The sequence below is a fragment of the Stegodyphus dumicola genome, chromosome 3 (assembly GCF_044657685.1).
Source record: "Stegodyphus dumicola isolate Sdum_Otavi_A_Nest chromosome 3, ASM4465768v1".
Lineage (NCBI taxonomy): Eukaryota > Metazoa > Arthropoda > Arachnida > Araneae > Eresidae > Stegodyphus > Stegodyphus dumicola.
The window spans coordinates 77,686,929-77,713,126 of NC_140770.1; the positions used below are offsets into that span (position 1 = coordinate 77,686,929).

General features: G+C 32.1%; 2 protein-coding genes across 11 annotated transcripts in view; one reads left to right on the forward strand and one right to left on the reverse strand.

The window, feature by feature from the left end:
* The window catches only part of LOC118187993 (latrophilin Cirl-like), a 1,172,776-nt gene that overhangs the window by 448,099 nt on the left and 698,479 nt on the right, over positions 1–26,198 (reverse strand). For all 8 annotated transcript variants that reach the window (XM_085813010.1, XM_085813006.1, XM_085813005.1 and 5 more), the window contains one exon: positions 19,861–19,904. In XM_085813010.1, the coding sequence (XP_085669136.1) occupies positions 19,861–19,904 (44 nt within the window). The remainder of the gene's footprint in view (positions 1–19,860; positions 19,905–26,198) is intronic.
* The window catches only part of LOC146998031 (uncharacterized), a 147,888-nt gene continuing 141,779 nt past the window's right edge, over positions 20,090–26,198 (forward strand). The window contains exon 1 of one of the 3 annotated variants that reach the window (XR_015040227.1): positions 20,090–20,627. Coding sequence is in view for 1 of the 3 variants with exons in the window: in XM_085813014.1 (XP_085669140.1) it covers positions 20,499–20,539 (41 nt within the window). In the remaining 2 variants the exon portion in view is untranslated. The remainder of the gene's footprint in view (positions 20,628–26,198) is intronic. The other 2 variants (XR_015040226.1, XM_085813014.1) reach the window with 2 other exon arrangements.

Below are 26,198 nucleotides of genomic sequence, written 5' to 3' on the forward strand. Positions count from 1 at the left end.
ACAACTGTTAGACGAGTCAGTGTGTTAACATCATCAAAAAATTGCAAACTTTTTTTTTTATTTATTTATTTACTAAGGTTCTAGATTACACATTCGAAAACTTGAGATTGTGAATATTTGCATTTGTATATATTTTGTATATATTGGGAATTTTATTCTTCCCATATAAGCATATAGTGAATTTTTGATAGCTTGAAGGACATAACAAGGGAAACGCTGTTACGTTTTTTTGTTATACATGGCAGCTAGCATCACGTAATTTGTCAGGTCGAAACCTTTAGAGACAATTAATAGACAAACACACAAGGGTTGTTTGTTTTGGAGAAAAAGCCTTCGAGGAAGATTTTTTAACAAAAACCTAAATTTATTTATAGTAAAACATAAAGGAAAAGTAAACAATTCAATGCACTTACATCGTTCCAAAATGAACTGAACAGTGGATAAAATTATTAGCGTTCGGTGGCTTGAAATGCATGAAGTTTTCTATCTGCATATATTTTTTTATTTATATTAAATATACGCATGTATCAAACTACGAAATTATTTTTCAGAAATTTCCTTCATATGTGATATACTAGTTTAAAAAAAAAAAAAAAAAATGTCGAACAAGATAGTTCATAAACATCCCGGGGGGAAGGGGAAGAAATCAAATGTGCAGATATATTTGCATATATTTGTCGATATTATTTTGCCGTGCAAGTGTATTATATATCATTGTATCTTTTCTGATACGAGCGCAAAATGAATTACACAGAGAGCAAGTGAAAGAATACAGCTCTTGCAGTTAAAGCTATTGCAAGATATCAGAATTTTGTTAAACATTATATTAACGTGACTAGCAAACGCAATCGTGATATCTCATAACAGAATTCAGCCTACCAGGTGCCGAGCGGTTAGATCGCTGAACACTAGTAGTTCAGTCCGAGGTTCGAATCCCGCGAGCGGTCTGGCTGTGGGCATTTTCGTGGTTTTTCCCATGTGTAACGTGTATACGATCCAGTTTCCCTTAGAAAGTTCTCCACAAAAGCATCCCTGTCTCAAGCTCTCGAGGCTTTGTCGTAATCAGATAAACCACAGCAGAAGTCTTCCGCGTTACAAATTCCAACTAATTAATATGCCATTCAAAGAACCTGAATATCCACAGTCTTTGATATTATATGAAACTATATAAGACGTATGCATAGTAAACAAATTTTTTTTTAAAATGCATTTAAAAAGCTACCAGAAATATAAAGATAAATAATATAAATCGTATATTACAAGAATATAAATAGATCATGCAACATTTAAAGGACACCCAAACCGCTTTGCTGACCACAAATATTTTTCGTTTTCCAAGACTACAATTTTTTCATTGGTTATGGTGTTTGCCCGCACAAAACTGTTTCCAAGATTTTCCCAACAGTCTTTGTAACATCCACACACATATTCACCACAGTTCACAGAGAAAACTTTAATACTGTATACTTATTTTATAAAGTCAACCATGCGTGGGCAATCGTGACAAAACCAAGCCTTTTCTCAGACACACAAACTACAAAATAGCTCCTATTCATACTATCAAATGTATGCGCATAGCAATCGCGGTGCTAAATATTTATAGTAGAAAATATCAAATCACGCAATCGTGACAAGACCATACTTTTTTTTATATAATATAATACTACACTTTAACAACTGAAGAGACTTAAGTCGCGACACTGGCGCGGGAACTCGAGTACTCATGGGTTACTTGCCACCTTCAATAGTATGAATTTAATACCTTGGCGAAATAGGAATCCCCAGGTAGGAAGATACCGAGAATGGTAACCTGATATCCTCTGAAGTGGAGATCATCGCCGTAGTCATCCTCCATTGAAGATGTTTAGCATCACAAAAAATGAATAAGGATTCCACCCCGCTGACTTGCTATGGACGCGCTCTACCAAATGCAATCGCTTTTGTCCACGCCCCATTATTTCGTTCTTTTTTAAGAAAGGAAAAGAGGGTTGAAAGTTAAATAGTGGACTGCATTCAACAGGTGACAGCTGGAATGACTGCGAGACACATTTCTGCAATATTTTAAGGTTCAGGGATCAAGGGCATATAAATTACCGGGTTCTAAGAACAGCATCCTGTAAAGTCCAAGGTCCTTATTAGAATAAATATTACAAACTAGTTCTGAAACCCAAAAGGAAAGGTAGACACATAATAAAAAGTAAATACAATGTGGAATAAATAATATAAAAGGAATATCAATTTAAAATTCAATTGCGTTTTACAACTGGCCAATAGGAAGAGAGCAGCAAATTCAGTCAACGACGCGAGCGAAAGGTATTTTTTGAATTAAAGTGGTTATATTTTCAATCATACTTTTAAGTAATCTACATTTCAGGAAACTGCACGTAAATATTATGGGAACAGCAAATCCTTCTATTACGTAGAAATAATTTTGAGCATACCAGTACTTTAAAGTTATGTTTAATTTCAATGATTTCAATGCTCGGGGTGTATTTAAAAATAAAAAACATTAACCATTTATTTAAATTTTATAATTCGATTCACCAGGAGCCAGTAGAGCGGTAAAATCGTTGAACACTGTTAGTGCCGAAGTGGTGTTCGAGTCCAGGCGAACGGACTAACTGCATGGGCATTTTCGTGGCTTTCCCCATGTGTAACGATCCACATTACACAAGGGGAACCATCCTCCACGAAGGCATCACTGTTCTACTCCGGGCGATTTGTCTCCAAAAGATTTTTCGTGACAAGTTTGAACAATTCATTTTCGTGTACAAGAATTCACATAGCGAGGATATTAAAGCACAAAAATTATTGTTCAAACAATATAGGGAAAGTTATATACTCAACTAAAAAAAAAAAAAAAAAATCATCAAAAGAAGAACAGATTCGCATCATATCGCTGAAATAGTACGAACTATTATGAACAACATTCCTTACTAGCTCGACCCCTCCCAATGGCCGAGCAGTAAAGTCGCTATTAACACCAGCAGTTTGATTGGGGTTCGAATTCCAACGATGGCTTGGTTGCACTGGGCGTTTTAACGTCGTGTCACACACTCAAAGCATTTCAGAATAATGCTTTCGAATTTTTTTTTTCTACTTTGTCTCACGAAAGCAGCCAATCACCGGGGATCGTTTGGGGGTTAAAATGTAAAGGTCTCCAATACAAATGATAGTTGATGATACAGGATTCAATGCTGATTAGTTGTTAAAACAAACAGCTTACTTTTTGAGGGGGGGGGGAAGAAAGGACAAAATTGTGCGTCTTTCTTTCAATTGTAAGCAGACAGAAAAACATGTCTGGAACAACTGTTCGTCCAAAATAAATGAATGTGTGATACCAGTCTTAGGGGTCTCTCCATGTATAACTTGGATATCAACTAATTTACCTTAGAAAGTCTTCTATGAAAGCATCAATCCTTTTAGACTCCTTTGCTATAATCAAGTAAACTAAACCAATGTTTACTAACTTCTAATGAGCAGTATAGCACTAATTTCTGTTAACATGCAGTTTTACTGGCGCACGATCTAACTGGTTAACATTAGCTTAAATCATTCAAGATGTGCCTAAGAAAGCATGCACAGTTATACGAAGAATAAAAAGGAATGTTAATTCTACATTCTATTAAAAAGGATTCATCGGGTTTTAAAAAATTACGGATTGCATCAGGTGCTTTGAGTTATGGATACTCATCTTGCTCATGTGCTTTGAGTATTAGAAAATACCTTGCACTTGTAAATTGGATTTTCTTGTGGTACATGGCATAACGCATATGTTCTTTTTTAAAACTGCTTTACAGGAACAACGTTCTTGGGTTTTAGAATCTACAAAATTGCTCATGCATAGTTACTATGGGATGCGCGTTTCACGGATCCACCAAACCACTACAAGTTTGCATATTCCAGCAAGATGGGGCTCCGCCTCATGGTTACAATGAAATACACCGCTACTTCTGTGATGGGCTCCTGCGTGGAAGGATTAATATACATGCGGAACATGATACGGCATTTTCAGATAGCTACTAAGATCTTGAATTTACGAACAGCGATTCTGTCTTGGTTTTATGCTAAAAACAACAAAATTGTCTGAAACGATTGTTCATCTGAAGTAAATGGAGGTGTGACACCAGCCTTAGTGGTCTTCCCATTTTCTCTCCCATATTTTTATCCCTCCCTATCAACATTAGAGTTAATGTTAGGTTACATTATTTGATTATGGCAAAGCGTATGATGGCAAGGGATATCTTCCTAAGGAGAGAGATGCCTTTGTGGAGAACCTTCTGAGAGAAGACTGTCCGTATTCACATTACACATGGAGAAAACCACGAAACCCAATCATGCAGACAGCCCATTGCCTGGGATCGAACTGCCAATATTCAGGGGTCTTACCACTCGGTCACTGGTGGGGCCCAACATTACAGGAGACAGCATTCTGAGCACATTCCGAGACAGCATTCTGAGCAGCTTTGGTGATCTGCTGTTACAGCGTGCGAGGAAGATTTGACGTACAACTTAGAGGTATAATAACAGGAACACACATTCGAGAGACTTCCTTTAATGTAAAAATTGCTTTTTTATTTGATATGATTTACGAAATACAGTGTTTTGAAATCTGATAAATGAAGTCAACTTTATTTGAAATATTTAGTGGGTATAACACTTTACTTATAAAGTATTTTCTCCCTCCTTTCCATATGCTTTCATGGTGTAATTGGAAGCATACTCAACGCGTATTCGAGAGGTCCAGGGTTCGAGTCCCACCGAGTGCGCTGTACATTTTTCACGTCTCCTGCTTCAGAGAAACCTAATGAGCCTACAAGTGTCACTCGAACGAAAAGGTGGTAGACGATAATTCTTCCGCCCCAGGATTTGGCGACTGGGTTCCCTCATCCCCAGTGTCCCTTTAAATGGTACGTATATAAGGTACTTTCTCTCTCTTTACCGCATGGTGTAATTAGAAGGATATTCGAGAGGTCTAGGGTTCGAGTCCCGGTGAGGGTACTGTACATTTTGCATGTCTCCTACTTCAAAAATACCTAATGACTCTACATATTTATAAAAGTCATTAGATATTCCAAATAGTTTGATCGATTGGTTACGAATCGTCAACGATGAATTCTACTCTAAAATTCCTTAAATATGCCTGATTCTTAAACAAAACAGCTGATCCACGATTGCTTCCAAGTTTGTCAAAATAGAAACATTTTCCATCTTTATTTTATAAGTCAGTCTAATTTCATCAACTGGTTCCAAATCGTCTACGATTCATTCTACGCTAAAATGCCTGAATTACGCTTGATTCCACACCGGAACCACTGATCCACGCTTCGTTTTAAGTTGATGCTAAAACACAGACGTTTCCGATTTTTATTTTCTAGGATTTTAAGCTTCTAAGTACCATCTTCAATGCATGGCGTAGCTTTCAAAACAGCAACGAAATTTTTCCTTTTCAAAAATTTTCCAGCTCGCGGGCTTCCTTAAAAGAAAGTGGGAGTGTTAAAGACCAATGCATTAGAATCACACCGGCGACAGAGTGTGAAAAAAACAATCAATCCAAAATCTACAAGGAACTGAAGATTACTACCCAAGCATGTAAAACATCGCAAACGGATGTCAGCGATAAATCCCCCTGTCTTACTTTTACTCGTAACTCTTTGTGTAATCGCCCGCTGGTAATTTTGATGGCGATAGGACGGATTTCGACTTCAACAATCAAAAATTGTCATAAAAGAAATATTGATATATTTAATTGCCTGGATGCATCAAGTATTAGTCGGAAATGGAAAAAAGTGTTTGTTGAGCAGTCAAGGAAAGCATTTACAAAACATAATGACAAAATAAACTTAACAAGAGGGAATAATCCCATATTACTAAAACTCGTGATGGTCTGCGCAAATGGATTACACGTATTTCAGAAATTTAATTTTGCAGCTGCGTTTTATGATTTAATCATCCCAATCAATAGGCACGCAATGAAAACTAAGAAAATTTTAATTAATAATGCGAGGTGATCTCTAAGATTTAAATTATAACGATAAAAATTAAAATGCATCTGGTATGCTCCAATCTTGCGCATTCAAATTTAAAAAAAAAAAAAAAAAAAAACTGAATGCTTTCAGATTTTACATTACGCCCAAAGCGGCTTTTTTAAACGTTTTGTGTGTTGCCTTTATTTATTAAATATCATGTTCTTCGCACTTAAACTATAAAATTCGATCCAACAGCAATATCGCAAAAAGAGCATATCTTTAGAATTTCCGATACACAGTCTCGCGCGGTGGAAATAAAAATGTCTTATTCCGCACAGAGTTGCCACTGCTCGCTTTCAAATCTCTGAGTTTTCTAATGAAAAATTCATTGAAGTTTTACAAATATGAAATAAATAATAAACCGAATTCAAAATTCGGACTCGAACTGCGTTCATTGCCTTTAAATAGCTCAATTTATTAAACAACCGAATAATAATTTGGAAGATATATTAAAAAGCAACTATATACTGGCATAAATTTAAAATAAAAATCAATTATAATAAATATGAATTTTATTCAAAAATACGTAATAAGTTTCATTTACTTAATAAACCGGATTTTATTTAAAATCTACGCCAATCTAAATTAGACTTTTTCCATAAACTGAATACTTGAATGAGATTTACTTATTCAATAAAATTAATTTCATTTAAAATCTACACCTGTCTAAGGTTGCTTTTTTGCCTAAATTTAAATTTCAAATTGGGGTGCTTCTCGTTCTATTAGAATTGCTCTATTAGAATTTGCTCGGCCGCGTGGGAAATATATGGTTCGAGGTAACACTTTTTATGGCAGATGAACGATAACAGGGTAACATAACGGCCCAAAAATCTGGAAAAACTCCACTAAAGGCATTTTTAAGGTCCACATACTACATTTAACAAGCGGCTTAGAAGGAACCAAAACTAATGCTCTACCGTCTAACATAATAAAAAATACAATAAACCAGCGGTCTGAATTGATTTTAGATTAGACGTTGCAGTATTTTCGAAAAATCAAGTAAATAAAAATCTTGCACTGTTGACTTACTTTGCCCAACCCTCAAATAATAATGATCTTAAGTTTCCTTAATCCTTTTCTTGGGTGTGGCGCGGTGTGAAGCAGATCGTATATGCAAATCACATGCAATTAACATGCTATATCTAACATGATATCACAGAACAGAAATAGGAAACAGAGAAACGCATTAATAACTACTGCAGCTAGGAAAGGGGGGAAGTATCAACGAACACAGCATAATAGATAACAGATGGATGAGTTCGTATTGGGAGTACGAGGTGAATTTTAGAAACTAGGTCAAAATTTTAAAACAGTTACTACAGTATACTTCGTGGACCTGAAATTACAGGGTTTATAACTTTTTAACCTCATTAATCGGGAAAGTTTGAAGAGGTCTGTACAGTTTTGCGAAATGTAAAATTAAAATGACTTTCGGAAATAATAAAAGAAATAAAGATCCAGAAAATAAAGGAAACAGAGTTATGCTTTGAATGGCTTGGAATGACAATTACAGAAGAGTGTTCTATGTATTTGATATAAAAATAGTACTTGTAGTTTTAATTAAGATGGAATAGTTATGTCCTCTTAAAATCTAAATAAAGTGTGTTAATATTATCAACGATGGACCTTTTACTTCTTTATACGGAGTAAAGGAAGTATTGTAATCGCGAAAAATTTCAAGCATCATATTTCAACGAAACTATTTATTTCAACCGCTCTCGAAAACCATTTGAACGATGCTTTTGCTTAACATCTGTACGCACGGAGAGAATAAAGGACTGTTTTTGACAAAAAGGATTGTAAAATGGATTCAGAAAAGAATTTTTTCCTTCACATCTGCGTATGTATATATCTCGCATAACTCAAGAACGAATAGCCGTAGAACGTGTAAATTTTGTATATGGGACTGGTATAACATGCAGTTGTAGACACAACTTTTCCACTGAAATCGGCGGCACCAATCGTATATAAATACATATACATTCCCACTCGGTTTATATATATATATATATATATATATACTTCCAATATGCATCCCCACCCACCCGGCTCGGTGAGCTCAATTTTTATTATTTTTATATGTTGGTGAACTGTGAATTTTTTGCTTTAAAAGTGACTGAATTATGTGGTTTTTATGTTCCGGTTAAGGTTTTTATGGCTTTAGTTAATCTGTATGCAATAGCTGTAGAATTATCAACAATTTAAAAGTGGTGAGTTAAGCCTAATGAAAAACCATTTGTTTACATTTGAAACTTAGTGGAATACTGAATTAAGTCAGTTTCTGCATCTTCAGTGCTTTTTTTACGAGTGGAACGAAAAGCGAACTGTGCACCGAAAATTTTGCCTTCTTGCCGCTGGCCGAATTGCTTGTTTTTGCATAAAAACTCTAATTTTAATTGTAAAAATTGTTTTCATAACTGTTTTAACTGTATTTGGTGATTTATGTTTTTCTGTAATTTACAATTTTTAACGAAGACATTAGTATTTTTGCTTTGCCGCGAAGTGAGAACTGAATTCATTGAATGAGAACTATATCTCTAACAAAATTCGAGGAAATAAGTTTAAATGAAATACAGAAAATATTGTGTATAATTTAATAGTCCGTATGGTCATCTGCTGTCCACATCAGATTTTTTAAGAATAACCTCGTTTTATTTTTTATTTAAATAACATGCATTCATCTCAGTACAGAATGAAAAGAAACCTTACTGGGTCAAAATAATACTTTTGATGAATAAAAACAAGCTGCATTTAAAGTAACATTCTTTTCCCGTAAATCTTATAAATTTTTAAATTATCTCTATTCAATTATTAAATCTTATAAATTTTTAAATTTCTCTGAATTTATTTTAAATGATCTATGGATTTTTATTTGTTTTGTTTCATATATGTTCTAGGCCGAATTTAAAACATTCTTAGTCTATTTCTTCTAAACGCTGAAATTATTTTCATAGTTTAGCAAAATATGTTCATTGCCGACAGCCATAAAAGTAGAACTATTTATTAATGAGATTAATTTTCCTAGCACGGCCTACTCTGATTTCAAGAGTTAGCGTTTATTTCGAGATGACGGTGGTGCGAAATTTAGCATCGTATTCTTAATTAGCATTGAGTTGCAAAATTATTGTCAACCTACAGCTTTATGTACCTTTGTAGTAATTTAGAAATGCAAATTTAACAACACTGCGAGCTCAAATTACTAGCTGCGATGCTTCAGGAATTATTTAAATAAATAGACGTACTTCAATCCAGCTTTGCATGAATTCAATTAAGTTTCGCTTAAATACTTTAAATGGCAAGTAATTATTTAAAATAGAATTTAAATTATTAAAAACTTCCCTCAATGATAAACAGAATTCCATTATATAATAATTTAAAAATGCGTGCGAAGTAAAAATAATAAAGTTGAGTAAATTTTATACATTTTGAGTGACAGTTATGTAAAATTAAAAATTATATATAAAAATAACGGTGTATAAAATAAATAAATAAACCTACGTAATACATAAAAGAAAATTTTAAAAAGGAGCCATTTCTTTAAAAAAAAAGTGATCTCAGAGTGAAATAGCATTTGATCCACATTCAATGCAAAATATTTTTTGGTAAACACAGGTACTATTGGAAGGTATAGTATTATATCATAACTTCACGTACGATAAGATTAGCAAAACGGAAGTTTACAAAATAAAAAAACGCTTTTAAAAACTATAAAACAAAAGCTGCCAATGAAATTGCTGTTAATTACAAACTTCTCTGCGGATTTTGCACATAAAAGTGTGATTTTTTGTATTTCGTTTATTAGCGTATAAAGAACTTTTATTAACTAGAATTTTTACTCTTCCGGAATTATGTTAAGTGTTAGATTTCAAATTAACAAAATCCTCTCGTACCCAGTATTTTATATATATATTCATAAGCTTCCCTACTCCAATTGGTTTCTTTGGCATGGCCATGAAGTAGGCATGTAAGATACAATGATGTGAAAGTCCTTTCAAGAAGATGGTGGCACAGCCTGTGCAGAGTTTGGTAGAAAAACCTGAAGATATCACACCCTAGGCCCTAGGGTATCTCGGTTCAAACTAGAACGGAGTTAGATGTTTCACTGTCACAATGGTTACCCAATACTGTTCGCCTACAAGAAGTTTCCAAAATACGCAAAATTCTGTCGCTTGTCGCTAAAAGTGTAATTCCAATATTTTTCCTTCCTCCTTCTTAAAGACATCACTTCTATGTAAATTTTTGCTTTCTCAAAAACTGCAGATGTTACGGCAGGTTTAAGGTCAAGTCGGTGACAATGAAATCTAAATTATGCCGAAAACTCTCTAGCATAATAGGGAATGGTCTGCTGAAAAACTGCAAAATATAATAATAAATAACTTAGATCTTTCATAATGCTTTTTCTTTCTTTCTAGCAAATAAACAATGTTTTATAACCGAAATACTTGCTATTGATTAGCGCAAAATCCTACGCGAAACAGCAGACGCTATATAAAATATTTTAGGAGCCACGAGCTACAGTTAGAAATTATTAATAACACAGTCACGCCAATTTTTCGATAGTATGCACAGATGGTTGCTTAATAAACTTTTTTTTTTAAATCCACCAGTCTCTTGCATAACGCAGTTATCCTCTAGGTAATTATTAAAATGCAGTCAGTAAGTGAATTAAGATTATTTTTAAAGAACTTTTTTTACCGGCTTCTTTGCAAATCATAAACCTTTAGTTATGCCCTCATTAATATGATGGTATAACGAAAGAGTAGTTAACATTACATTAACGATCACTTCAAAATAAATAATGGCTGTTTATTTTTATAATTTAGAAAGTCATTATTTAACATATATATGCCATGCTTTTAACGCTCCAAGCACTCTAAAAGCTGAACAAAATGCATACTTAAAAGAAAACATTAATAACCCCTTTATTTGTTTATTGTTGTGTTGTAAATGTACGAGTGGTCTTGCACTGGTGTACAAAAATTATTTGGCCCCCCTTTTTTACACAAAACAGCATTAGATCTCCTTAAATGAAGTGAAAAGCAATTTTTCATGCTTTGATTCCTTTTTGCCGCCTTTAGTAAGTAAAATTTTAGAATTTGGTTTATGGTGAATGAGGAACTAATGAATTTTTGAAACAAACAGCTTAGAATTACGCCTAAAACAATAACGTTTCAGTATTTTTTTAAAGACTTATAAAAGTATACGAGTCTTTCAAAAATAGCTTGAGCAAAATTGATAATTTTTATGTTAATGAAAACCTTATTATGGTTAAACAGAAATCAAAATACATGTATGAAGGCCTGTTATGAAAATATTTTTTTTTTTTTTAATTAGCAAAGAACTTTACTATAAGGAAAAACTAATTTTAGATTACTCAGTTTTAAGTAATATGACTTCCTTATGCGTTCTACATATATACGGGCATTGTCTGGCTTTTAAATCTACTGGAAAAGTCTCCTCGACAAACATCGTATGCAAGTACCTCTCGACAAACGTCCAGTATACAAGAGAAACACTAAATTTAAAAACTGCACAGAATTATCGCTCTCATTTTTCCGAGTGGCAACAGTGCTCATATCAGCAAAAATGGCTGCCTGCGATGGATTTGATGCGATTTCAAAAACCAAACAAATAAAAAAAAAAAAAAAAAAAATATCAGACACACACACACACGATCTCTTCCTTTTATTATACGTAGAGATAACGTAACATAAACAGAAAAAGACGTAACAAAGTTGATGGCATAGAATGTAGATCCATACTGAAGAGGAAGAATTCTGGTTGCGCAGAATGCTAAAATTTTGATTCCGTAATAAACAGCAAAATTTCAGATTAAATTTTCATTTTTATTTCAGTTGACATTTATATCTACAATTTACTTCGCACTCTACTCGTGCTTATTCAAGAATATTTACATTTTTTAATACCGCTGCGATAGGAAGAGAGCGAAATAGCGTCCAGGCAGCAAAGGTTGAATTTAAAGTGAGCAGTTATTCAGCATGGAGGCTCTTCAAGAGGAAGGTTTTGGTTTAGGTTAGAAAGGTTTCAGTTCTCCAAATTCTGAGTACAAGTTGCTACGTCATCAGCGTTATGCAAGCCATGCAAGATAGATTGATCTAGAAATGCCGCAGTCCAGAAAATTTTTTATTATTTTTAAAATACAGAGTGGGAATTAAGGGGTTATCACTAGTTCAAATTATAATTTTGATTTACATATTTTTATAACAAATTATTATTTTATTATTTTGCAGCTTCAGCGCAAGTATTAGGCAATTTATTACTTATAATTACCTTGTTTGCTTATATATATGTGTGTGTATGCACGCACTTGCTTTCTGCACTTTCGCTTGGATAGACTGCTGCTTGCTTCCCTTCTTCCGCAAAGCTATTAAAAATGTAAACATTTTGAAATAGCCACTACTAGACCCACAGCCATCAGAAAGTAGTTACGCTGATTAGCTTTTATGGAACCTGCTCATTTTCAGAAAAGTTTATTTTATAGTTCAATCGTATTTTGTTAGTTTCCCATGTTATTAATGTCAAAGTCCATTTTACAATACTTTAAAATAAGAAAATGTTTTAGTTTCATATTAAATAAATCACAGCAAATTTTAAAATTGTATAATACAACTAATTTTAAAAAATACTTTTTCATCATCATAAATATAGTTGTAATATTATGAAATTATAATTTTTACTGTTATTATTACATTACTCATTTGCTTATTTTACACAATACTCTACAATTTAACATAGTTTTTATCTCATATATATTTATATATTTGCTGAAAGAAATGTTTGTCAGAGATTTTTAATTGCGTGCAGAGAAATAATAAAAGCAAATATATTTCCTTTTTAACTTTGAAAGACCAATTTAAATACATGTCAAGAAGAAAGTAATATACGTCATATTTTAATGTTTTCTTTTTACAGTTTTAAAGCAAAAGTATAGAGTCTTTCTTCTAAATGAATGCTCAACACATTCATACCTAATAAAAATATAATAATTTAATTTTAATTTAATTCTTACCACTTACAGCTTAAAATTAATATCTTTACAAAAATTTTAATTCCTGATATTTCACACTGCTCATTAAGTTTAGTTTAATAAATCAAAATCTTAAGTTCAAGACAACGAACGCATATCAAAACCAAAAATATTAATTTAATAATAATATTATAGTTTTTATCAAGTTGTCAAAAATTTTATTAATTTTTCCCATTTAGTAAAACATCGCAGTTTATTTTCGAAGTATAAAAGATGACAGTTTAATTTGAAATTACGTTTCTTTCCTTTTGAAAATTAAAATAATATTTTAAGCATTTAATAATGTGACAAACAATATTCCCTTTATAATTCTAACTTTACTTAAAATAATACAACAAAAAATGGTAAAAATTATAAGTCAGGAACATACTTGAGCAAGGGGGAGGGGGAAGTTGCCAAAATACAATTGAGACATCATAAAAAAAGATAATGTTTATTATAAAGTAAATGTTATATACAATTAATACTCAGTGACTCTTTATTTTTTGGTTTTTTACATTTCTTATACTTTTAATGATAGAGTAAAAACTATCTTATTCAAAGACTAATTTAATGGGACGCGACTCTGCGTATCAATACTTTTTTTTCCAAAACTGAAAAATTATGCTCAGTTAGATATAAATTAAATCAAGCATGAAGAAATTACATAACCTTTTACAAAATCTTCTCTTTTTTCACAAAAGGAAAAAACTTAACATTTTAAATATTTTGCCCGAAGTTTTCTTTTTCTACTATATTTCTATATCCTAGGTTTTTCTACCCACTTACATTAAATTGTAATGAAAGGGAAAATTTAGTTTTCTAGGTTAAACTAGTATAATATATTTTCATCTTTTATGTAAATAAATGATGCACAATAGAAGATTAGCATAATTTTTGGAATAATATTATTTTTTACACCTAAGAATACGTCTTTTAAAAAAAATTTTTTCTCTTACTTCTTTCTTCTTTTTTATTACAAGTACTCAGAATTTTTTAGAGTAGCATATAAGTAGTGGTGTATCTCGAGAAAGCAAACACTGACATTTTTCGATAATTTTTATTTTGCTAGTCTTTATACTTTCTTTTACAAAGAATATTATACTGGTTAAGTTATTTCTGCCTAACAGATTGGTTTAATCAGATGCGTGTTTGAATTATGTAGATATAAATCTTTTGAATTCATTTTGAATAACGAATGTAACATTTTTAAGTTAGAAACGTTACGCCATCATTTACCACCATGATGGGCGCTAAGGATTTTAAAACATCTGCGGAACGGAAAGCTTTCAGATTTTATATTACGTCCAAAGAGGCTTATTTTTTAACGTTTTACCTTAATACTTAAGCTTTAAATTTAATAAATATCATATAAAATTCAATTCAGCAGCAATATAAAAAATATTTAAAAAAATCCATATCTTTAAAATTTTCGATAGTCAGCCCCGCGCTGGAGATAATTTTTTTTTAACTGTGCTACCTTTGAAACCGTTGAATTAGTTAATCAAAAATTCGTTAAAGTTTTACAAAATATGAAATAGATAATAAAATAAATTCGGAATTCAAGATTCGGGCAGCAAGGTGCCTCATGTTCGGGTGGAGGATTACGTTATTCAAGATTTGATGGCTCCAGGTAAAGCCGTTTTTTCACAATGCAAGAAACATACATACATTCATGCAGATGCTTCATTATTTAATTTTTTACAGAGCGATAATATTTTGATGGCAATAATATAAAAAGTGATTCACCGTTTATAGTGAAACGCTACAAAATGCCGTTTTGAGACTAATAGCCCTTCGGGCACCGTTCCTTTGGGGTATTAAATAAAAATATCTAAAAAACTAAATGAAATAATATACCAAATGGAAAGCGAATAAATAACTGAGAGCAAGACAGAGCACAGAGATAAAAGTTAACCCTGAACATATTTTTGCCTCATCTAAAGTTGTTAAATGGATATCTTATTGAAAAAATTCATGAAAAGTGTACATTTAAATGAAAAATATCCCTTGAAGAATTTTATTTATAAAATCTCGTATTAAAATGTGCATTAATATGTTAATATAGGTTAGCCATTAAATTTCACATTGACCACATGACTGGTCACAGAAATTTGACTCAGAAACACCTTTCAGCAAATTTTAAGTTATCTATCAACTTACAACAGAAAATTTCAGTTTTTCTCTATCTTTCTATTATCCACTGTTAGCAACATCTCATGCTTAATCGAAAGAGAAACACATCATTAGAATAAAGGGCGTTAGCCCAGAAGTTCGTTTTGGCATTTTGCGTTGAAATCTTTAAATGTCCGTTTCACTTTTAAAATTGTTGCCGCCAAATATTATCGTCCTGTGTTATATTAAAAGAAATTAAATAATGAAGAATTTTCATAAAAGTATGTACGTTTCTCTCATTGTGATAAAACAACGGTACCTACAGCCATCAAATTTTGAATAACGTGATCCTCCACCAAATATAGGCATATGGAACCCCAAATTTGGAATTTGTTTTATTATCGATTTCATATTTTGCAACATTTTAACGAATTTCTGATTAACAAAACGATTTCAAAACGAGCTATGGCAACACTGTACGGAAATATATATATATATCCAGGGCGCGAAACTGTTTATCGGAAATTCTAAAGATATGCTCATTTTTAAATTATTTTTCGATATTGCTGCTGTTTAATTGAATTTTATCGTTTAAGTGCGAAGAACGTGATATTTAATAAATAAAGGTAACACAAAAACGTTAAAAAAACGCCCTTTGAGCGTAATATAAAATCTGAAAAACTTTCAGAATTTTTTTTTTAATTGTAAAATTTAAAATTAACGGAAAATGCAGCCTTAGGTTGGCGTAGATGCAGTCGCCCCTCCAACTAAGGAAAAGGGATTCATGGCTGATTGCCTTCGAAACTGATAAGAATTTTATTCAAATTTTATACCAGTCTAAGATTATTTTTAGCGTTATAATAATCATAATAATAACAAATCATGTGTTAAGCTTTCAATACCCCATTAACTACACTTTTGACCTCTTACTCTTAAAACTTACGCAGAAATTCATCTCTTCGGCTTATGTCATCTAGATCAAATTCTCTCCTCTCAGTTTGTATTTTCTACGCCTGGGGTGTTTCTAATATTTCTTACGTTTGGGTATTTTGACAGTGTAAACTCGTTTTTGACTTTTCCCAGGGAAAGTGTGACATTCGTGCAGTAGCTAACGACAGTATCAACATTAATAAACGCTAAAAGAAAGATTACATAAATAAAAGTTTTTCTAACTGATATTGCGATTCAGTTTCGTAACAAGACGTGTCATCCCATTTCAGAGTTCTGACTGAATTGAAGCGCTGAATTAAATTACTGTATATCTAACTGATATCTTTTATGAACATTTACGGCATCATAGAAATTAATAAAATATGTTTATAGCGCGGTACATTATTTGCTTGGTGTAGAAATATTTGGTTTGGTATTTAAAACAACAACTCAAGGGTTAACACAGATAATTTGAATGATCCTCATGTGAAAACTTTCTAACAAATTTTGTCACATATATTCATGGAATTTTTGCCAAATTTATACTTAACATGCATGTTTACCTATATTATGCATATATACGATAATGAAAAAAATAAGATATTAACATAAAATTACGTTAGCATTCACAAAATTTTTCTCGAATAATTCGCATTTTTCAGAAGATGTATTATAGGAACATTAATCTCATATTCGATCTGTTTTATGGCTCTTCAAATGTATACGTTATCATGCACGGTCATCTATCTGACCGTGACATAATTTCTCGAACAGACCATTTTCCGAAGACGGCCATCATTAAAAAATTAACAGTATTTCCTAGGACATACATAAACTTAATACATAAACATACATAAAAATGAAATATCCTATCTCTAAAGCGTTTATTCTCTACGAAAGGGCAGCGGATCCAAAATCGGGAGCGGTCATCTTAGGGAGATTTAAAAATTTGAAAAAACACAATTTTAAACTAGCAATGGGTTCAGAGAAAATGTGTATGCATTTATAGAGAACATGATACATGTTTCTCTTCTTCAAGCAGCAAAAAGGCGAAACAGACCTTAATATTTGTTAAAAAATATCCATTTAAGAAGAAAATACGTATTTTAATGCCCTGAAATAATTAATGTATTCGATTCTCAATAAAATTCTACTCTTTTATTCCCGATCTAAATGTTTCTAATATTCCTAAGATAAATTTTTTTATATTCCCTTTCAAAAATAATATTAAAGCACTCAGGAGTCTCGACGTCTGCGTGTTTTTCTTACATGATCAGTTTCTTCTTATTATTTTGTCATTTGATGACATGTAAAATAAATATTTTCTGCTCATATAACTCACAGAGAATTTTGCACATTCGTTTACATTTACATTTCGATATGTTGTAGAAATTTAAGGAAGCGGAAAAGGAAAATACGTGCTTTATCGGCAATGCACGCATTTACTCGCATTTTCGCAATAGCCGTAACAGGTTTTGTAATTTTTTATTACAAACTGTCTGCTAGATATTGAAAGAAGACAAAAATAAATTCTGTCGCATCTAAACAAATTTTCTGAACGCTAAGCATTGCGTGCCGTACTGTGTATAGTTTCTATCTTATGATTTTTCGTCTATTGAAGGTGTACATTTCTCCTACGACTTCAAAACACGTTGGTGTTTTATTAAAAAAAAATTACGAAGTAAATATAGCGCATATGCCTTAATAAAGTACGAAACATGATATAAAATCTGTCTAAAACACGTAACAATTATTTACTTAAACTAGAAAAAAATTAACATTTGCTTCTATGTCACAAAATTTAGTTATTTTCAGCAGAAACCACCTTTCAAAATTATTTCTGTGAATGTTCGCCCCATTTCATTAATTACCCCTTTTAAACACCTCGAAGTGGATTCTATTGATCTCAATTTTGTTAAAATCGCGTCCAAGTAGATGTTGCTGCCAATCTCAACACAGAATAAGAGCTTTCATCAGTCTTCGTTAATATAAAAACTCCGTTGCTATACAGCGTTTGCAAATTCATTTTATATGGAGTTAACAACACTTCGCAATAAACGTTGTTTTATATTACAAATGTCATAAAAAAATAAGTTTCTGATACTCTGACTGCACAATTTTTAATTGTGCTTCTTGAGTACTTTGTTGCGTCTATTAAAAATAAAATCTGATTGTTATCCCCTAGTTTTTAGTATAAAATGGAAATATCTTCCTATATTTCCATTTATTTATTTTTAATATTTTTTAACTTTTTGCTATTTTTCCTTTTTCACCATTTTACACTCCCTCCCCCCCCCCAAAAAAAAGAAAGAAAAAATCGGAGAAACGAACTATGAAGCTTTTAAGATTGATATTTTATTTGAATCAAGTTTTAATATCATTCAAATTTAAGATTTAATTTCATGAATTGGAAACAACAGATACTACTTTTAACTCTTTATTTAAAACGAGAAGCGAAATATTTGTAAGTTTTTTTTATGCTTTTTATTTTTTTTAAATGTATGTTAATTTTTAAAATTTCCTATGTTGAATTCTCCTTTAAGATTTTGCGTTACAGCCTAAAGTTTTCAGATTATAATATTTTTGCAAACTTTATTTCGCTAATTTCTTCTCCATGTCAATCATACAATTACAGTAAAACTGATATTAAAGTATCGAATCCAATGTATGCAAATGACAACGTCTCAGAAAGCTAATGAGAGACTAAACGGAAATATTTATGCTTGAAAAAGAAAGTGTTTTTGAACGCGCTTGTACGGCGAACATGAAAACTAGTTACCTGTTACGCTCAAAACGACTAAAAGGTTTTTCTCCCGTTATTTTCATAAGTTAAAGAAAATTTTAAGTATTTCGCATTAGATGAGGAAGAAATTTTTAATTAACGTAAATGAAATAATTTTCAAGTGACTGAATTTTTTAATGATTTTGCAAACTGAGAAGAAAAGAAGTTCGCGCACTACTTAAGGTAATTTATTTAAAAATATTCTTGAATCATATTTTTAAAACCCGTAATTACAAGAAATAAATGGGTAATAAGCTATTTAAAATTTCATAATTTTTGTCATTTATAAAATATTTCGTCCGTTTTCTAATTTATTAATTTTAACTCTGAGTATATACATAGAAAAGCAATCCTCGTTTAAATAAAACAACTGACTTTTCCTTTTTAATATTTTAGAAATTTTTTGCTACTTGTTAGTTGCAATTTCATACGTCAAATTATTTAAAAAATAATGAATAAATAATTTTTTCTACTGTACTAGGCATAAAAGGACTAACTCAGATTAACTTTTTGAATAAAACTTAGACTTAATCAAATATTAAAGGTTTTCATAAGAAAATTAACCAAAGGCTATATTTATGAATTTTTATTTGACAAAATTTCAAATTAAGGAAACACTTTTACAATCCCGTAGTGCTTAAAGATCTCAGATTTAATAGATTTCATTATCTATTTTATTAACTTATTTTAATATTATTACTTTATGATTATTCCGAGATATTAATTTTAAAGTTTTATTTTATAACCTTCAGCAAGTTCGTGTGACACTCAACAAACACTGTTGCTATAGCCAGAATATTTAAAGTCAATTTACTTAAAAAGGTGAAAATAAATTTTTTTTTCATAAACTGACAGGCCTTTATTATGCATGGATTTTATTTCATCTGTAAACATTCCGTTGAAATATTTATATATATATATGAATTTGAAGTGAGAAAAATATTACATAACGAAATATATAAATGAAAATTACTTACCTAAGTCCGTTATCGCCAATGGCTTTATTGACATATCCGTAATCCTGCAACGGAAAAGAAAATAACACTCACTAAATTTCCATATTTCATTTCAACATCACGGAGTTACAAAAAACCTACGGCGAAAAACACTACGCTAAAACAAAAACAGCACACAGAGACTAGCAACTAGCTCCTGCCTCGCGTGCTCACTTTGGAGCAACACTCTGCCGAATGAGTTTGCCGGGAAGTTGGTAGAGCTTTCCACGCCCGCCGCAGGGGCGGGGAGAGAGCGCGCAGCAGTTGAAGGGGGGTAGGAAGGGAGGAGGAGTCAGTCGTCATCTCTACGGGGAGGGAGGAGTTCCCTGGATCCCCGTGGGACGTTTACGCCAACAATCCACTTCACAGTCTGGTATAGCCTTCGGTGACGCAAAGAAAAGAATTCGGTTTACCCTTGTTTTCAATGATAAAATACACTCTTCAAAGACTTTGTTTGCGAGTTTATCGCGCACCAGCTTGGAAAACAATCATGTAACGTTACCCGGTTGCTAAAAAAAGACTGGATGAATAGACTTGAAGATAAGTGTCGTCGTGTGGTTGTCTATTCGGTGTGAAGGTGGATGTGCCGCAGGTGTGACGTTACCTGAGCGGCTGTTAGAATGAATCGGTGGAAGGGTTCGAAAGAGGATATGGACCAAAGGTTTTTCGTAATTGTTATCTATCTTTCAGTTCTCTTAGTTTACAGTTGGATGGGAGATGGTGAATAATGAATTTAAACTGTTTCAACGGTAACTGTTACAGCATCCAAAATCATTCAGTTTTTAACTTACGGATAACAAACAATCGTAATATAGCTTTTCAAAATGTCAGTTTTTATCTTTAAAATTTAGAAAAGAAAGAAAAAAATTAAAAACTAATAAATTTTATAATTTATTATGCTATATCTAATATAAAACTGTTCAGTGTTTATTTAAAACATGTATTTTGGATTTAATTAAAATACAAATACTTCTCTTTTTTACTTAGATACTTACATTTAATTTTTTTAATTAAAAAATTTTTAAATATGCATTAAAACGGTTTTAAATATTTTTGAAATTTTGTAGCATTTTCTTTAATATATCTGAAATAATTCTTAATTCTATTAGACTTGGAAAGGGTTTTTTGTGTTGCTTGACTATAACCAGAGTATTACTTTTCAAAATATTACTCCAAATTTTATCGCCCAGTATTATTTTTAAATTGCTACTAAATATTCTCGCTCTGTGTTATTTATTAAATAATGAAGAATCGGCATGTATGTATGTATATTTCTTGCATTGTGAGAAAACAGCAGTATCTACAGCCATCAAAATTTGAGTAACATAGTCCTCCATCTGAACATGTGCACCTGTAAGCCAGAATTATGAATTTTGAATTTGTTTTATTATTTATTTCACATTCTGTAAAACCTTAATGAATTTTTGAATAACAAATTCAGTGCTCTGAAAGCAGTGGTAACGCTGCTCAAAATAAGCATACGAGATCGTTACCATTCGGAAAAATAGGTATTTATCTTTCAATTCTAATTAACTAACTCGGTTGTATGAAAACGATGTTTTACCGCGGTCGGAAATAAAATTCTCTTATCTTTCACGCGCCAGCGCTTTGCATTCAGTAAAACCTAAGATACTTTCAAATCTGGAAGGTTACTGAGCAATAAACTAAGCGATTTAATAGCAATAAATAGAATTCTAGCTTTTTTTTTTTCCTTGTCTATATAGCTTTATTATTAAGTATAATTTTCTTCCCTTTGACGCCATTGTTTTTCTCAGTCTTTTCTTAATTCATTATATCAATGTTCAGTTTTCTTACTAAGATGGCTTTACAAAGATTTTCTTGTTTTTTCTTATTATTAATGTTTTGTGTGCTTACTTTTTACTTCCTTGTACGAAGCAAAAAAAGAGGAATTGTAATCGAAATTTCGGGTATCATATTTCAACGAAAATATCCATTTTGACCCCCATTTAATGCAATTTAACGATATTTTTGCGTGACATCCGTACGTAAGGACAGAATAAAGAACTCTTTCCCCCCCAAAAAAAAATTATAAAACTGATTTAAAATGAATTCTGAATTTAATTTTTTTTAAATATAATACAGGGCGATATTTGGTGGCAACAGTTTGAAAAATGATGCGCCATTTATAGTGATTCAGCTTAAAATGTCGTTTCGACACTAATATCAAATTCGGGACTAACGTCTCTTTTGAGCTAAAAATATAAAAATAAGCAAATAACCACTATATTATTATTATTGTTACTTTTTAAGATTTTACGTCATAATTCTTTTACTTAATTAAAACTGATTTTAAAACAATTTATTAATGAAAAAATAATATATTATTATTTACTGTAAATCATCAAACCACAAAAATATATTTTTTATTTTACCTTCTTATTTACTCCATTTACTTTATAATTAGGTCCACTTTTAATATCTTCCGACTAGGAAAAAATTTAGACGCTATCAGTATCAACTATTCTTTTATTGTTGTGACTTATCTCACTTGTCTGACAACAACATTGGAATGAATCCACAAATTTTATCGTGGCGAGAAGAAACATGAGAAATAAATTAAAGATCTAAGATGGCACACTGAATGCAATACTTCTGAAAATTGGCAGTTTTCCAACGTGGATAAATTTTGCGTGGATGGTAAATTAATGATTTTGAAATGATAACAGTTCCCAAGCCGCTTAATAAATTCCTCGGTAGCAGAACATAACGCAAAGTAAAGTAAGGTGATGGGAAAAAAAAAAAAAAAAAAAGCAAAGATCCTGCAATACGTGTTCTAAAAGCAAAGTTCAGGATAATTTCTAGATCGGGAGTTAGCAGCACCAGAGCTGGTGCAGCCGGCGCTACCACAACAGGCGGTAGAGTTTAAGAGAGACGAAATTTTTAAAATTTAGGGAAGCAACTGGCCGCAAAGCCACAAAGTTTGCACCAGGCGGGAAAAGCCTAGCGCCGACCCTGGTTGGCAACGCGGTGCGTGCGGGTATCAAGTTGCCCGCGAAGCAATTTTAAACATTTTTCTAATAGCTATTCTAAGTTTTAGGTATGTGAACAACAATCACTCCTAATTATAAGCAACAATTTTAATAAAGATTCTTAGTTTATTTTTGCCACTTTCACAATTGTAGGAATGGCACAATCAAATTTTTGACAAAAACTGAACTTTAGGGACATTTTAGATTAACATTACGTGACTAAGTGAAACAATTTTTGACTGCCAGAAACATCTGATTCCTCATACAGTGAATTATTTTTTATTGCTATTATCCGTAACCTTGTAGAGACATTAGGCTATTTTGAAGCAAGCGACATGAAAAATGAGCAATGCTCTCACGGGGACTGGGACCTCTCGAATGCGCGCCGAGTGTGCTGACTATTACACCACGAAGGCATGCTAAGAAGGCGGGAGAAATACCTTATAACCTCTGTCCGTACATAAACTTGTCGTTTGATGAATTTTTATTTCGACTTCTAAAGGAGAGTACGCATCCTTCTCTCCAGATTAAAAGATACAGACAACGATGCTTTTGAAATAGTTGGTACTATGAAAATAATTTTATTTCAATAAATTGTTACGTTGTCCCTGACTGAAATAAGTCGAAACTCCGTTGCACGACAGCAGCATTTTGCAGCTGAAACCGTGATACAGCAATATTTTCCCATAATTATATATATATATATATTTTTATTTTATACCGTTAAATCTCAGATCACGAACGCCTCAATTCATGAACGAAGTAACTGATCAATGACCGCCTTGAATGACTACCTGTGTCTCGAGTTACAAACACTGAAGTTTGTAACACATGATTTTCAAAGCTGTTTTGAGGTAACTTGTGCCACAATAGTTAAGGCTCGGGGCCTTCTGAGAAAAATCATTATATTATTTTCCACTGCTTAACTCTCATTAACAAACCCTGGCAGCAATGGATTTAGAGGACCATGATTTCGGCCTGTATGAAATTATGGCCAGATTGAGTTGCAGACTGAGACTTTGAGTATTTCGACACATAGGACTTCTTGTTATCTCTGGTATAGTATCTCTAGGCGTGTATTGAGAATACGGCAAAGCACACTAGGGCTATCTGCCTAAGGGGAGGGATGCCTTCGTGGAGGACTTTCTAAGGGGAACTGGCTCATATACATGTTACACATGGGGAAAAAACACAAAGCAATTTGCAGCCAGCCCGTTCGCGGGATTCGAACCTCGGACCGAACTACCAATGTTCAGCGATTTTACCGCTCCTCCGCTGGTGGGCCTGTATCTCTAGGCAAAACCATGGATTAAGAACTTAACAATGAAGACGTGGAAATGTTATTAGAGGAACAATATAAGTAACTGAACAAGAAAGAAGAACAACTTGAGAAGCAGTAACAAAAGGCGATTATAGGAAATGCCTTCAAAAGAAGAAGAAAAAAAAAAAAAAAAAGAAATAAACCTAATTCTCTGATGCGCGAAATTTGTGGAAAATGGAGTAAGCTACAAGCTTGTTATATAGTGATATCACCCTGATAAAGCAGTGACAAGTTAAAGCGTAAGTATTTTCAGTAGCAAGGCCATGTCTCACTTTAGAAATACTCTAAAACATAAGCCATAACAAATCACATTGGACAAATTCTGAATGAAACAAATACTCACCGAGTCTTAAGCAGAGCTGAGTGGCGTTTAGAGGCACAGGAAAGACAAAAGAAGATGCCTCTTAAAAACAGTTACCTGATATTTATATAGCAAGAAAATTTGCAGCCAAACAATAGCATATTCCTCGTCATTTACCAATTATGCCGTTTCCTTTGTACATGTTCCGTCGTGCAAATACAGAGCGTTAAATTAAGTTTCCATCTATTTTATCAATTTAATACTGCATTTATCTTTTTTTTTAATTTAATAATTTCGAGCGGTTTTGGGTCATGAACTTATGCGGAAAGTTCACATGCAAATAAGCAATCATCTACAATTCAGGAACAAATTAATTCAATTTACATTAATTCCTACGGGGAAAACTGTTTCGAACTACGAATATTTCGTTTGACCAACGAATTAAATTCATGATTGAATTATATTTGTGAACTGAGGTTTCACTGTATTTAATTTTATTATTATTGTAGCCACTCCACAGTGCCCACGAACTCTCGCATTTCTGAAATATAACCTCCTAGTCAAAGGACTCCAGACCGGCTGCTGACACCTATTCAAGATCATTTAATGATTCTGAAAGATAGTCATATGACTGCGCATTTAAATTAATTGATTAGTCGAAGATCATGTTTCAGTTGAATATAGGTGCTCCCAAATGCCCCGAAATATATGTTTTTCCCCATGTTAAAAAAAAATCTTTCCGAATCCTCAAATATTTTATTGTGGTTATCACATTACCGTGCATGAAATAATCAAAGATAAAATGTGGATTTGTTAAATTTATAAAATATAAACTTTACTTTTTAATGTAACTAATTTATCAAGAAACAGAGCAGCCGGCACATATAATTAAAACGGAATTAAGCATCATACTTGATATGCGTAATTTGGCAAAGGACCTGTCAATCATTGTCGCCATGAGAAGAAACATTACAAGCGGATAATGAGCCAGGAAGTGACTGATTTAGAGTTGACGATGCTCGCAGTGGATGACTATTCGTTAACTGCACTGCGACACTTAAAGGTTTGTTAGAACCACCATATTTTATTCGATAACATACTTTCCTTAAGATATGCTATCTACAAAAAGATAAAAAGTTTCGCTTCTGCAGGAAGACGAACTGCTTAAAGATCCATTTGTAGATGGTCATGACACTTGCGACTTGGCGTTCAATTTTTTTTTTTTTTTTTTTTTTTTTTTTTTTTTTGACAACGAAGCTACATGATAGAAAACGAATACTGATTAATGCATAAAATAATTACGAATGCCTCCGATTTAAAATAATAATAATAATAATCGCAACAAACTACGATCTGTAAACTTTAGATTACATTTTAATACTTCGCAAAAGAGCTTATTATTAAATATTTTAAAAACTTATAATTTAAAAAAGTATGCAAAAAGTATATAAAAAGAGTACAAATATTCACTTCTCCTTTTAAAATAAAAATAATATCTATGGTTGCCAACTCATAAAACTAAATTTTTACTGATGGCTTAGATTAAATCTCAACTTAAACAAATTCCAAGTTCCAGTGTTTCTGTCTGTAGTTCCTTTTTTGAAAGTGAAGTAGTGTTAACAGAAAAATATTGAAATGTTAAACAGTACATTTCTATTCGAATAAAATTAGAAAAAATAAATACGTATATTTTTACAATTTGTACATT